The sequence below is a fragment of the Phyllostomus discolor genome, chromosome 3 (assembly GCF_004126475.2).
Source record: "Phyllostomus discolor isolate MPI-MPIP mPhyDis1 chromosome 3, mPhyDis1.pri.v3, whole genome shotgun sequence".
Taxonomy (NCBI): domain Eukaryota; kingdom Metazoa; phylum Chordata; class Mammalia; order Chiroptera; family Phyllostomidae; genus Phyllostomus; species Phyllostomus discolor.
Genome location: NC_040905.2, coordinates 114886640 through 114900649, shown reverse-complemented (window position 1 = coordinate 114900649; position 14010 = coordinate 114886640). Strand labels below are relative to the sequence as shown.

Below are 14010 nucleotides of genomic sequence, written 5' to 3'. Positions count from 1 at the left end.
TGGGTTGATTGACAGCCCAGTGCCCCCGAGACCTGGGGGAGGGAGCTCCCTGGCTTGGCACTGGGGACGCAGGGACCCTCGCCTTGGCACCGCTGGGTCGAGGCGTAGGGGTTCACAGTAAGAGGAGGGGGCGCTTGGGGCGGGCCACCAGCAGCGGGGGCGGGGCGAACAGACCAGGTCCCGCCCCCGCCCCCAGCTCCCGCTGCAGCCGCGGTGGGCCAGCTGCGCTCAGTAGTGGGCGAGAGAGGCTGCAAGCGGTAGCTGTCCAGAGCATCCCGGAGTCGGTGCGAGCCGGGCACCCACAGGACCCCATCCCTGCCCGCGCCCAGCCCACGGTGAGTGCTGTGACTCTGTCCCGCGCCGTCGAAGCTCAGCCGGAGCCCACCTGGAAGGACTTGGGATGCCGCCCCCTTTGGCTCCTCCGTGCTCATCCCCAGGGGCACTGGGAAGCCCCCACTGAGGCCCAGGGCGGCGGGAGGTCACAAAGACACGCCTCTAGCTCCGGGGAAACTGAGGCTGGTGCGTACTTGGAGGAGCGGGTCTCTGGCATCTGGCATTTCTACCCGCGCCCTGGGTGCCCTCCCCTAGGAACACAGAAATAGGATGGGGTCAGGGGTCGGGAGGGCTGGGCAATCTGTCACACGGGGGGTGAGGAAGTGGGGGGCCGCGTTGGGGCCAAGGACCCCGGAGGCGCTTTGCGGCATTTCTCAGGCAACCCGCCAAGAGGAAGATGCCCCCAGCGCACTGTCCCTCCCACCCTTGCGTGGTCCTCGTAGGACCCCAGCCTCCTTGGAATCCGTGTCAGTGAAAGACCCACCTGTCCTCTTCACCTACCCCAGGGGTCTGGGGGGGGGATGTTAAAAATATCCATACTCACCTGACGATCTTCGGAACTTCCCGGACCCCCCTCCGTCCAATGGGGGAAAGACCCCTACTGAACTGGAAGGCCCTGGCTCCCATGGGGAGCACCGTCGGGAACATCAAAGGAGGGACAGGAAGGAGGGTCTCAGTAAGAGAAGTGGGGGGAGGAATGTGGTGTGGAGACAGGTGAGTAAGGACAGGTAAGAGGGGGCCTCGAAGAAGAACGAACTTTCTGGGGTTAAATCATTTTCCATGCATTCATTCCAGAAGCATCTAGCTAGCCCTTTACAGCTGGTCTCGGGCTCCATGGAGCTGTAAGAACACCTACAGCGTTGGTTAAAATTCGCACTCCCAGGCCCCTTCCCAGGGAGCAGGGTTTGCAATAGGCATTACCCTCGGGTTGTGCAAGGCAGCACTGCCTGGGAAGTCAGCAACGCTGTGGAGGGATGGGAGCCAGAAATCAACAAAAAGGAGTGAAGGGCCAGTGGGAGCCAGTGGAGGACAGTGGGGGCCGGGCCGGTCGGGGCCCGGCTGGGAAGACAAGACCAAGAAGAAGATGTGGAGAACTAGCGTGTGAGGCCAGACCCCCTGCCCCGCCCCTAGCAGCATCAGTGGGCCCCCACCCCCAAGTTACCGAGGACCTAATTTCGGTAAGAAGGGCGTCCCAGCACTCTGAAGGCGTGTGTTACCTGTGAGGGTGCCCTGCTGGCCGCCAGGGACACCGACTAGGGAGACTCACCTGGCTTTTGGGTTCAGCTCAGCTGCCCCAGACTCACCTGCCTCAGAACCATCCAAGAGGCTAGTGGGAAAGAGCCTGGCCTAGACCCCTGGGTTCAAATCCTGGCTCTGGAAGTCACCCCAGTCCTGGGCTGTGCAATGGGGACATCCATTTTGCAGTGTTGTCATTTCCAATTCAACCTGGGCCTTGGGGACAGCCAGGGGACAAGGCCAACCTGACCATTTTGGCTTGCGGGCAGAGCCAGGCATGGCCAGCCTCTGTTTGCTCGTTGGACTGATGGGAGCTGTGATTCTGGTGTTGGTGACTGGGCACTAGCAGGGTGTGTTCTGTGTTGCTGCCCAGGCCCAGGAGGGGGCCCCAGGGGGTGCCCATCACACAGAGGGAGGGCCCCTGTAGCCCTGTGCCCGGCTTGCTCCTGCCCCATGTGAGCTGAGGGGCCCTGCAGCCCATGAGAGCTTCCTGGAGGGATGGCCACAGGCCCACTGTGGATGACAGCTCGGAGTGATGTGCCGGCTGGCTCCCAGGGCCAAGGCTGTTGGATGCCATGAGGCCATCAACTGCCCAGGCAGTGCAGAATTCCCAGGGGAACCCAAGAAGTTTCTGAGCACTCGGGATGAGCCATCTATCCCAGACACCTGTGCACAAACACCTCTGTTGCTGCCGTCTTGGCAATGGGCTGAGGGAGTAGGGAGGCAGGCTGGCCCACTGGACCTCAGGACTCAGGACATGCTAGGAGCTCAGTGCTTGGACACAGGAACCAGGGAGACCTGGATTCCACCTCGATCCACCTGCTGGCTTCGTGGCCTTGGGCAATGTCCTAAGCCCGGGGCCTCAGTTTCCTCATCCCGATGAGGGGAACAGAGAACCACCCCTCTCCAGGGCTGAGCATTATCCGGTGAGCTATTCAGTGGAAAATGCAGGGAGGCTGCTGCCCCCCCCAACTTGCACATTTTGTTCTCCATCCCTGCAGCTCAGGTCACTGGGCTCCTGCGTCACGTTTGTCTCTGAGATGTGGAGCCCCTGCAGCCCCTGTCACATGCAGACACAGCCACTGGCGGTTGCCCTGGCAACAGCTCAAGCAGTGGCTGCTCTCCAGGTTTCGGGGGCTGCTGTGGGAGCAGCTCCTTCCACTCAGCTGAAGAGAGGGAAGGGGCCTGTGAGGCCCAGCCCCTGGGGACCTCACAGTTGGCTGTCAGGGCCACAGCTTCTGGCAGCATGTGCCCAAGCTGCGGAGCCCCCATCTTTGGGGCAAGGCTCCCAGCGGCAGGTACTGATAGGTATGAAAGACGTGGGGCCGCATTTCTGGTAATTATAGGGAGACAAGCTGCTTGTCTCTTCTGTCTAGAGGTGGAGGGCCTGAGCTGGTGGGGGTATAAACCAAGAACAGCAGCCCTGGACCACCAGGAGACAGACGGACAGACACAGCTGAATTGGGGACCTGGCTTGGTCAACCAAGTCAATTTAGGCCCCACCCAGTGCTACATGTGCACTGGCCCCAGCTCTCTCGGCAGCACTTAAGAGTTCAAGGAACAGGCAGGAGATGCTAGAGAGACTGCACATACGTGGGCATGATTCCTGAGCAATAGCCCCACCCAGGGACGATGGCCTGGGCATACAGGGCAGAAGCGGTCTCACCTGGCACTCCTGCCACTAACTGCCCATGAAGCCTGGACTAGTAGATCCATCTGGCTGAGTCCCCATTTCTTATTCTGCCGAGTAAAAATGGCAGCAGCCCCTGCCCAGGCAGATGTACCTGGCCTGGAGGCCCCCCTCAATCCGTGGACAAGTTCCCATCAACAAGGAAGGGGGGCCCGGGCGGCCAGTCCAGGGGCCCTGTGCTGCTCCAAAGGCAGCAAGCTGTGTTCTGTGCACCAGAGGCCAGCAAGCCTGGGCAGAGAGCCGAGGGGTGTGCACCGAGCAAGCAGAGGTGGCCTGGCGGAGGGTCCGCACTTTTCCATGATAGTTTTCAGGGGGAGCAAGGGGAATACCCTGGAGTGTGAGGGGGGCACAGGGCCAGCTGGTGCACGACCAGGGAAAGGCGATGTCTGGCTGGACAGTGCAGTGGAAGGGGTGGTCACGAAGGACTGGGGCTGGCAGCGGCCTAGCTCTCATCCCACCCTTCCTCCTGAGGTCTGCAGAGAACAGTGAGCTTCCTGGAGGAGACATGCAGGTGTCACCTCAAGCCAGGCCTACTCCCCGGCCGCAGGCAGGCTGGGCAGGAGAGCCTAGTGCCGGCAAGGAGTGGAGCAGTGAGGCTTCTCAGAGGAAGCCTGGCCCTGTTGCCTAGACAAAAGGTGTCCCTGTCACTCAGAGGTGCCTGCTGCTGGGGTCACTGTCTCCAGACCCTCCCAGGGCTGCAGACTTATCCAGTCCGAGCCCTGTCCCCCACACAGATTCTGGCACACAGAGCAGAATGACCAAAACTGAATTGGCTTGAGAGGGCATGGGCAGGGGCCGTGGGGCCCGGGCTCCATTCCTGTCTTGGTAGGGGGCCCTTCCTGGGCTAGCTGTGGCACCTGGGCTGCTCCACGGCATGGCGTCTCAGTTGCCATTTCAACATGGGGCATTTGGAGCAGGACAGCACAGGGAGAAGGGTCTGTGGCCCCATACCCCGCACCTTCCAGAAGGAGAGGACCTGCCCCACGCTCTCGTTCCCAACAATTGCAGGGAACAGGGTCTGCTTTGGGCAGCAGTCCAAACGGTAAGGAAGGGGCGCTGGCCCTGCTGTGCTTGGTGGGTGAAAACCCCAGGACCCCTCCTGTGCATCCTGGCCACACAGGAACGGGGGGCACAGGCTTTGCAGGGCACCTCACCATTTCTTACAGCTTTGTCCCATCCCCAGGGCCACCCTGCAGGGGCTTCCCATTTTGCAGATTGGGATACCGTCAAGTGAAGAGGACAGCAGCCTTCTGCCCAGGCTGATGACTTAGGGAGAACAGGTGACTTGACAGGAGTCCTGGTGGCCCCCTGGGCACCTACAGAGTCCAGAGTCAGGGGTGGGCTCTGGGGCCTCTGGTGGCCATGACGGTGCCAGCTGTTGCTCTTGAAGGGGGGCCCCCTCCTCCTGCAGCAGACTCTGCCCAGGTTCGTGGCTGCTGTTGGTTTACGGTTCCCTCAGTAGTTGCTCATCGCGGCATGTAACACGCACATTGGGGACTGAGTTGCAATGCTGAACTAATGAAGAAGCAGACGACTGGAAGCCACGCCATCTCTGCCCGCAGGTCAGCCACCATGTCCACCTTGCTGGAGATCAAGAGCAGTGTGCTCAGGCAGGTGCAGGTCTGCCCGTCCTTCCGCCGCAGGACTGAGGGGGAGCCGGGGAGCACCAGCACTGATCCACAGGAGCCCGCCACGGGGGCCTGGTGGGTGCCCCATGGCCCAAAGGGAGCCTAGGAGGGTCTGGACCCACGGCTGTGGAGTGCCCTGTGGACATCACACTGTGCCCTGAGGCATGCCTTGGGTCACGGGGGCAGGTGGATGGTCCTGAGCTGGGGCGCATGTGCTGTGAGCCCTGAGCTTTGGGGAGGGTCTGCTGACCCCCGAGCCCGGCCTTTCTCGGCAGGAAACCAGGGGATGGCGTGGAGTTCTTCACCCAGATGCGCCTCATCCTGAAGAAGGGGGAAGGCAGACGGGGCCTGCCATGCCCTGAGGTGAGGTCAGGGCTCAGGCACTGCTGTTTGTAACGTGGGGCCCCCTATGCCAGGCCTCCTCACATGCCCCTTCCGCATCCAGCCTCCACCCTCGCCACTCACTCCCTCTCTGGGCCACCCCCATCCAGCTGGCCACAGGATCCTCACCTTCGGAGACCCTCACCCAAGTTCTCCCCTCTTAGGTCCTGCTGCGCAGCAGCTCACCAGCTCCCTCTGAGCCCATGGACCCCAACCGCGGCCTGAGAGCGCTGACCCAGGAGGAGGTAAGATGGACGGGGCTCTGACCCTAGGCTGGGGCTGCGAGCACCTACTGTGTGCCAGGCTCAGAGTCCTGGAGTTGGCGGACAGTGAAGGTGGCTGGGGTGGTGGCCGGGCTCCCCATGGAAGCAGCAGGGAGCCGAGGTGAGGGATGCATAGGGGCCCCCAGTGGGGGGTTGTGCAGGTGCAAAGGCGCTGAGGCAGGGAGCGGGCTCTGCCAGTGCCAGGGGCTGCTGAGGGCTGAGGCCTGGACTTGGGGTGGGCCGCGGGAGCCTGAGGGGAGACAACGGTGTGGTGGCAAGGGACTCAGGGCGAGATCCCCACACCACCCACAGGTAGAGATGCTTTATGAAGAAGCCTTGTACACCGTCCTTTACCGTGCGGGGACCATGGGCCCTGACCTGGTGGACAACCAGGAGGCCCTGCTGAGCTACCTACAGCAGGTGAGCCCCATCGGCCCTGCTCACTGTGCTCTGAGAAGGACCACTGCCCACCCCAACTCCCTCCCCCACCTGCTGACCTCACTGTCACCTGAACAACATACACAGATGTACTCCACGCATACAACACATACACATGTGTCTAGTCTGGCAGGCCCACCCAGAAGGATGGACAGACACACAGCACACAGAAGGGGAGAAGGAGGGGTAGACACATCTTGCATCTTCACCTGTGTGTGCCCCCCCACCCATGACATTTGCAATCAGGCATCCCTGGCTGGGGCCATGCCTGAGGTCCCCAGGGTGGTGACCAGCTTCACCTTGGAGGCCCCCTGGGCCCTCACACCTGCCCGCCCTCTCCAGGTGTTCGGCACCAGCCCCGAGCAGCATTCAGAGGCCATTGAGTGTGTGAAGAAAGCCAAGGTGAGGCTGCCACCTGCTTGTGCAGAGCTGACCAGCCACAGTGCCCATGTTCAGGGACTTGGGTGGGGGCACGGGAAAGGGCCCTGTTATGTTCACACTAAATTCCTAGAGGCCCCTCAGTACCTCTCTGCCTGCAGGCCCCCACATATGCTCTGAAAGTGTCCGTCATGCGTGCCAAGAACCTGCTGGCCAAAGACCCCAATGGTGAGTGAGGACTGGCTGGGATGTTAGCCGCGCCCAGACCTGGGGATCATGGACGGGAGGACTGAGGACTGGGTCCCCTGGAGTTGGGGACTGAGGCACCCAACTCCTTGCTGTGTCCCAGGCTTCAGTGACCCATACTGCATGCTGGGCATCCTGCCAGCCTCAGGCACCCCACGGGAGCCAGGTCCACACAAGGAGCAGCGCTTCAGCTTCCGCAAGGGTGCCAAGCGTGGCAGTCCGCTGCCAGCTAAGTGCATCCAGGTCACCGAGGTCAAGAGCAGCACCCTGAACCCTGTCTGGAAGGAGCATTTCCTCTTGTAAGGCCCCTCACCCAATAGGATGGTCGGGTCGTGCCAGAGCCAGTCCTGGGGGTGCATGCGGGCGCCTGTGACCGGAGGGTCACAGCTGTATGTGGTCTCAGTCAGTGCCTGCCCTAGAGCCCACTTCCCAGAGGAGAAAACTAAGGATCAGAGACAGGCATCACGCCCCCATGGCCACACAGCCTGTCATGGACCCCTCCTTGTGGCTCCTGGAATTATCCCTGCCCCAGCTCTGGGCAGAGGATTACCTCAGACCCTCATGGGTACCTCTCCATTTTCCTCGTAGTGAGATTGAGGATGTCCGCACAGACCAGCTGCATCTGGACATCTGGTATAGGGGGTGTGGGCGCTTCCGGTCTGAGGGTGGTGGGAGGGGGCACATGGAGCCAGGCTGGGCTCCAGACAAGCCTGGTGCCCCCACCACCCAGGGACCATGACGATGACGTGTCCCTGGTGGAAGCATGCAGGAAGCTGAACGAAGTCATCGGCCTGAAGGGCATGAGCAGGTACAGCAGGTGGGACCCTGTGCCCCCCACTGATGGTTGCTCCCGGGGGATCACAGGTGTGACACCCACCTGCTGTGCCCAGGTACTTCAAGCAGATTGTCAAGTCAGCCCGAGCAAACGGGAGGGCTGGGCCCCCAGAGGACCACACTGACGACTTCCTGGGCTGCCTCAACATACCCATCTGGGTGAGTGGGCGCAGAGGCTTCACTCGCGGAACACCTGCTTGTGGATGCCTCACCTTCCTGGGATACTGCCAGTGGCTGTGTCCTGTAATCCCCCCAAAGTCTAGCATCCTTCATGAGCTGGGGGAGACCCTCACTGAGAAGGGGAAGAACAGCCTCCTGGGGCCTCTCCATGCACTACCCCTGAATGCTCACTCTGTGCTAGTTGCCCCAATTCAATGGAGAGCATGGAGGCCTATGTTCTCCCCACAGTCCCACAGCGTCTGTGTGGGAGAAAAGGAGATAGGAATCGCCACTCTGAACCCCATTCCCACAGGAGGTGCCAGTGGCTGGCGAGGACCGATGGTTCAAGCTGGAACCACGTTCCAGCGCCTCCCGTGTGCAGGGAGACTGCCAGCTGGTGCTCAAGCTGATCACCACGCAGGTGGGGAGCTGGGAGGGATTGTGGGGACCTCTGCCCTGCACCCCAGTCCCTGGCTCCGGGACTTGGTAAGGACAGGCTCTGTGTTCCAGAGGGACACGAGCATGAGCCAGCGTGGACGGTCGGGCTTCCTGTCCTACTTGCTGCTGCTCAGCCGTCTGCTGCAGTTCGAGCACCGACCTGACGAGGTAGAGGTGCCCTGGGGACCCTGGGGCAGCTGGGGGCGGCATGGGGAGGGCAAGCGGTGGGGATCACGAGCAGGAGGGGTGGGAGTCTCCCACCACCACCCACACCCAGCCCCTCCCCCAGCCGAACTCAAGCAGCTGGAGAGGTGAGCTCAGTGGGCCTGCGGCTACCTTGTTGTGCCTGCACGGAGCGCAAAGCGACTTGTCTGCGCTGCAGCTGGCGGTGCTGTGAGTCCGCAGAACTGATGGCGAAGGGCGGGGCGGGGGCAGTTAGTGGGCGGGGCATAAGAAGGGGCATTCCCCTTTTGTGGGCGGGGCGCTTGGGGGTCTCCTGGGATGTGGGAGTTCCGTCAGACGTCGCTGCCCTAGCTCTGGGCTGGGCCCCCACAGACACTGGCAGGTCAGCAGCCGCCACCATCAGACCTGTACCCTGGACTACGGCTATCTGCTGGGCCTCCTGGAGGACATGCAGGCGCACTGGGAGGAGGCGGCCTCGCTGCCTCAGGAGCAGGTGGGCTTCATTGTGTGACCTGAAAATGTTATTCCTGGAGGGTGTGCCATGGGCCTGCTCAGGCTGGGGCAGATAGTGAGGGGCAGAGTCCTCTGTTTGTTGGGTTCATGTCCCACAAGGGCAGTAGGAGGTTGGAAACAAACAAACTGCATGATGTAGGAGAGAGCAAGGGGTAGACAATACTGACATTAGAGCTGGGAAAGAAGGTCATGCACTTCTGCTGGTAAACAACAGAGTGGGCACTGCAGAGACAGAACAGGGGGAAGAGCAGGGGGAACAGCAGGTGGTGCAAAGGCTAGGCCATCTGTGCCTATGGGGCGCTATGGAGGTTGAGGTTGGAAAGGCCAGAAGGAAGAGGACTGTGGGGTTGGAAGCTGCTCCTCAAGGCACAGCTTTGCTGACCTGCTGGCCCCGCCTGGTGGAGGAGGGCCTGAGGTCAACTATGAAGGGCCCTGTACCCGCAGGAGGAGAGCCTGGCTGACAGCTTCTCTGCCTTCTCTGAGTTTGCGCTGCGCCTACTGCGCCAGCTCCGGGATTACTTCCCTGCCACCAATAGCACAGCCATACACCGCCTGGAGCTGCTGCTGAAGTGGGTACAGCCGCTGGCACAAGGTTGGGTAGGGGATCTGGTGGGGCAGCCAGCAGTCAGCTGTGGCTTCTCACCTAGGTGCCTGGACAAGCTGCAGCTCTTCCAACCTTCCTTTGAAATCTGCCCCTTTGAGACCGAGCTAAACATGGACATCGCTGCTGCCCTGAAAGTGCGTCTGGCAGTCTGGGCTGGCCTAACTGCCCAGCCCCCGCCCCGCCCACCAGTCCTGGCCATGCTATAGTCCAGGCCCTGTGCCCTTCCTTGCCCTTCTTCCTTCCCACCTACCACACTGCCTTGGTGGTTTCCCTTGCAGAAAGGCAACCGTGAGTGGTATGACAGGCTCCTGAATGCTAAGAGTCCTCGAGAGCAGGTACAGCTCAGAGAGGACGTGGCTGTGAGGCGGATAGGGGTGGGTGGGTGCAGGCCAAAAGATCGGTGTGAACAGTGCTTCCTTGCAGCCGGGGCTGCAGCGACTTGCTGGGCTGGTCGAGCTAGTTGACGCCATCTATGAAGACCTGCAGTCCTGCTACAGCATCTATGCCAGCCTCTTCCACAGGTGGCGCTCAGAACTCTTCCTGCTGCCCCAGTACCCAGCCCCGAGTGCTGCCAGGGGACAGGGGTGAGCAGGTGTCTGAGATGTGTTCTTTGCAGCATCATCAAGATCGACTTCTTCACTCTCACCTTCCGGCAGCTTGAGCGGCTGGTGAGGCGGGGCTGGGGTGGGGAGAAGTTTCTCAGCTGGCAAGAGGCCTAGGTTTCCTTGTTGCTGGCAACCTGACTCCATCTTTCTGAGCAGGTAGCTGAGGAGGTGTGGGTACTGACAGAGGAGCTGAGCCTCAAAATGACCCTTGAGGTGGCCTCACAGCTCTTCGAGCTCTACCTGTCCCTGGCAGACATCCAGCGCTTTTGGAGCAGCATCCTGGGCAGGTGGGTGTCCTATCCCACCAACTTCCTCCTCCCTCCCCCACCTGTCCCCTGTCCCACCTGCACCCTCTCTGCAACTGTTCCCCTCCTTCCACCTGTCCCCCTGCCCAATCCACCTTATCTCCCCCTTCCCCTCCCTCACCTGTTGTCCTCCCCCACATGTTTTCTAGCTTCCTCTAGGAAGGTTCTGGAACAAAAGCCCAAGAGCCTTGTGCTGGTGGCTCTCCTGGGTGCCCTTTAGGCTGGGGACCCTGGGCCATGCTATGCTAGCTCAGGCTGCCTCAGCTGGGCCTGCTTTGACTAGCTTCCTGCCACAGGGACAGCCGCTCCCTGGCCCTGGCCAGCATCCACGTCCCGTTCCTACCTGCTGTGAAGCTTTGGCTACAGGTGCTGAGGGACCAGGCCAAATGGAGGCTTCAGGGAGCTGTTGATGTTGACACAGTGAGTAAGCACCCAGTCCAAGGGAACTGGGACCTATCCCAGGTGCCGCCCAACCCAGGCCTCTTCTTGCCCTCCCAGCTGGAGCCTGTGGACAACTCCTCCAAGCACAGCAGCTCCGCAGCCACTGCAAGCCTCTGTTTCAGCCACATCCAGGAGCTGTGGGCCTACCTGGCATGGCCAGACCCTGCCCAGGCCCAGGTGTTGGGCACCCAGCTTAGCCAGGTGGGGACTACAGCCCGAGAATAGGTCAGGGCCCAGAGGGGCAGCAGGCCAGAGGAGATGGCCCACAGTAAGCCCCTGTGTCCTACCAGGACCTGTGTGAGGCTGCCGTCTTCTACACTGAGCTGCTGCGGAAGAAGGTGGACACTCAGCCCAGGGCCTCAGGAGAGGCAGTGAGTGAACCAGTGAGTGGTCTGGCAGGCAGGTGGCTGGGGGCAGGTGGCTAGGTGGGGCCACCACATGACCTCAGGAACACTGCCCTGCCCCACGTCTGGCACATCTCTCCAGCTCTGTGTGGTCCTCAACAATGTGGAGCTCCTGCGCAGGGTTGTTGGCCAGGCACTCCGAGGCCTGGCTTGGCCAGAGGGGGCCTCAGGGCTCCCTGGAGGGCTCCCGCGTACCCTGCTCGGCTGCACACAGACCCTGGATGAGGACCTGCAGCGGGAGGCCTGCACTGTAACTGCGCACCTGACCTCCAAGGTGGGCAAGGAAGGTGGGGTAGGGACCCAACTACCCGCTCCGCGCCACCACTGCCCTTAGTGCTGAGCACCACCCTCCCTCAGATGGTGGGCGACATCAGAAAGTACGTGCAGCACATCAGCCTCTCACCTGACTCCATCCAGAACGATGAGGTGAGTGCTTGTCCAGCTGAGGGCTCAGCCTGGTGGGAAGTGTGTACGTGGTGGGACCAGGTGCAGCCCGACCCTGAGGACCCTCCCCACAGGCTGTGGCCCCACTCATGAAATACCTGGATGAGAAGCTGGCCCTGCTGAAAGCCCTGCTGGTGAAGGAGAACCTGAACAGGTATGGCCTTGACCAGGTGGAGTAGGGCAGACTGGGGTCCAGTCACAGATTCTGTGTCCCTGCAGGGTACTGGAGGCCCTCTGGGAGCTGCTCCTGCAGGCCATTCTGCAGGCGCTGGGCACCAACCTTGACATCTCTGCCGACTTCTGCAGTCGCTTCCACTTCACACTGGAGGTAGGACCTCGTGGAGGGCCCCTTCCCCTGCCGGGCTCGGGGGACAAGGTTGCTGCCCCCCCACGCTGGGATGCCTGGTTTGCCCACTTTGGACAACCCTTCCCCTGGGAGTCCCAGGCCAGCATTTCCTCCCTGCCTGCCCACTTGGGTCAGCACCTGGGCTACCTGTTAAGACAGCTGTCTGGCCTCAGGCATCAGTGTTTCCCCAAACTTCTTGGGGGCTTCTGCTGCTCCCCTCAGTGTGACAAGTGGCTCTTCCCTGGGCTCCCAAGATCCCAGTGCTACTCAGACTCAAGGCTCCACCTGTCTTGGTCCATTGCCACCAGCACACAACACAATCTGACACCTCTTCCTTCTGGCTGACCTAGGCCCTGGTCGCTTTCTTCCATGCGGATGGACAGGGTCTGCCCCTGGAGAACCTGAAGGACGGAAGCTACAAGGTGAGGCCTAGCCCTGGGCTGCTGCCCTGCAGCAGCCGTGCCTTCAGGAGCCTGCGGGCTTGGGGAATTGGCGGCCACCTTCTTCCCTCTTCCCCCTGCAGAAGTTGGAGGAGGAGCTGCGTCTACACAAGTGCTCCACCCGCGAGTGCATCGAGCAGTATTACCTGGACAAACTCAAGCAGGTCTGCAGCCCAGGTGTGGGCACACTGCCTTGTCCCAGGGCCCTTGAGCTGGGCTCACTGGCCCAAGGGCCTTTTTGCAGAGGTCCCTGGGGCAGAACCGGTACGGGCGCCTGAGTGTTCGCTGCTACTATGAGGCAGCCGAGCAGCGGCTGGCGGTGGAGGTACTGCACGCTGCTGACCTGCTCCCCCTGGACACCAATGGTGAGGGACGGAGGCATGGGCGGGTGGGGTCAAGCCAGTGGGATGGTGGCAGTCTGCTCACATCCCTGCACCACAGGCCTGAGCGACCCCTTCGTAATCGTGGAGCTGGGCCCGCCACATCTCTTCCCACTAGTCCACAGCCAGAGGACCCAGGTCAAAAGCCGTACACTGCACCCGGTGTACGACGAACTCTTCTACTTGTGAGTGTTGCCCCCGCATGCCCAGCACCCAGCCAAGCAGGGAACAGGGCTTTTGGTGATGGCCCTCTGCTTGTAGTTCCGTGCCAGCAGAGGCGTGCCGCCGCCCTGGTGCCTGTGTGCTGTTCACGGTCATGGACCACGACTGGCTGTCCACTAACGACTTTGAAGGGGAGGCAGCCCTTGGCTTGGGCAGCATTGGCGGCATCGTGCGACCCCAAGTTGGGGGTAGCACGAGGGCCGGACAGCCCATCACCCTGCACCTACGCCGGCCCAGAGCCCAGGGTGAGCAAGGGTCCAAGGGGGGCGGCAGGTCTAAGGGCTGGCAGGGCTTGACGCTGCCCCTGCCCTCCTGCCCGCAGTGAGGTCCACACTGAGGATGCTGGAGGGCCGCACCAACAGGGAGGCACAGGAGTTTGTCAAGAGACTCCGGGAGCTGGAGAAATTCATGGAGGCAGACCCATGAACCCCCGCACCTGCCAGCCCCAGAAACTCCCCGAGTCCCCATAGTGTCATCTCAGCCTGTGGTCAGCTTGGTACGCCAGGACTTGTGGCATCCCCGCCCCTGCTGTGTGGTATCCGTGCTGTGGCTGGGCCTTTGGGCTCCTGTCCACCCTGGCATGTCCACGTGGTGTGTGCTATGAACCCCTTGTACCCAGCAAACACCCCGAACCCTGCATCTGGGCAGCCAGCTCAGCAGGACCTGGACGCAGAGCGGAGGACCCTGGCCGCCAGGTGAGTTTCCCCACCTGACTCCTGGGGGTTCTACAGCCCCAGGGCAGGCAGGCAGGCACTCATCTTAGAGCAGGGTTCTTAGTGGGGGCTTTGCCCCCCAGGGGACATTAAGCCATATCTGGAGACATATTTGGGAGTTGAAGGGGGTGCCCCTGGTACCAGTGGACAAAGTTCAGGGATGCTGCTTAATATCCTGCACTAAGCTAGACAGGACCCTCTCCTCAACTAAGAATGGCCCACCCCCAATGTCACCAGTGCCACAGCAGAGCCATCTGGGGCAAGAGGAGCTCAATAGGCTGAGAGGCAGGAGGACCAGGGTTTGAGTCTGAATAACCCGCACCGCAGAGAGCAGCAGCGCCCAGGGCTCCGGGCAGAGGGAGAAAGCGGGCAGCCAGTGCTCTCGC

At 61.7% G+C, this 14010-nt stretch overlaps 1 protein-coding gene across 1 annotated transcript; it reads left to right on the top strand.

The window, feature by feature from the left end:
• Positions 1–187: 187 nt before the first annotated feature.
• Positions 188–13734, top strand: BAIAP3 (BAI1 associated protein 3). Its single transcript, XM_028523981.2, has 34 exons — positions 188–335; positions 4822–4962; positions 5163–5250; positions 5433–5513; positions 5844–5951; positions 6312–6371; positions 6509–6575; positions 6697–6892; positions 7182–7226; positions 7324–7401; positions 7484–7586; positions 7900–8007; positions 8097–8192; positions 8314–8417; positions 8580–8700; positions 9165–9289; positions 9368–9458; positions 9603–9659; positions 9748–9845; positions 9941–9992; positions 10086–10216; positions 10531–10654; positions 10733–10876; positions 10966–11058; positions 11162–11353; positions 11437–11505; positions 11598–11677; positions 11743–11851; positions 12220–12291; positions 12393–12473; positions 12554–12674; positions 12751–12874; positions 12951–13156; positions 13234–13734. Exons 2-34 carry the CDS (start codon positions 4832–4834, stop codon positions 13335–13337), a joined length of 3459 nt encoding a protein of 1152 aa, XP_028379782.1. The 5' UTR covers positions 188–335; positions 4822–4831; the 3' UTR covers positions 13338–13734.
• Positions 13735–14010: the final 276 nt, after the last annotated feature.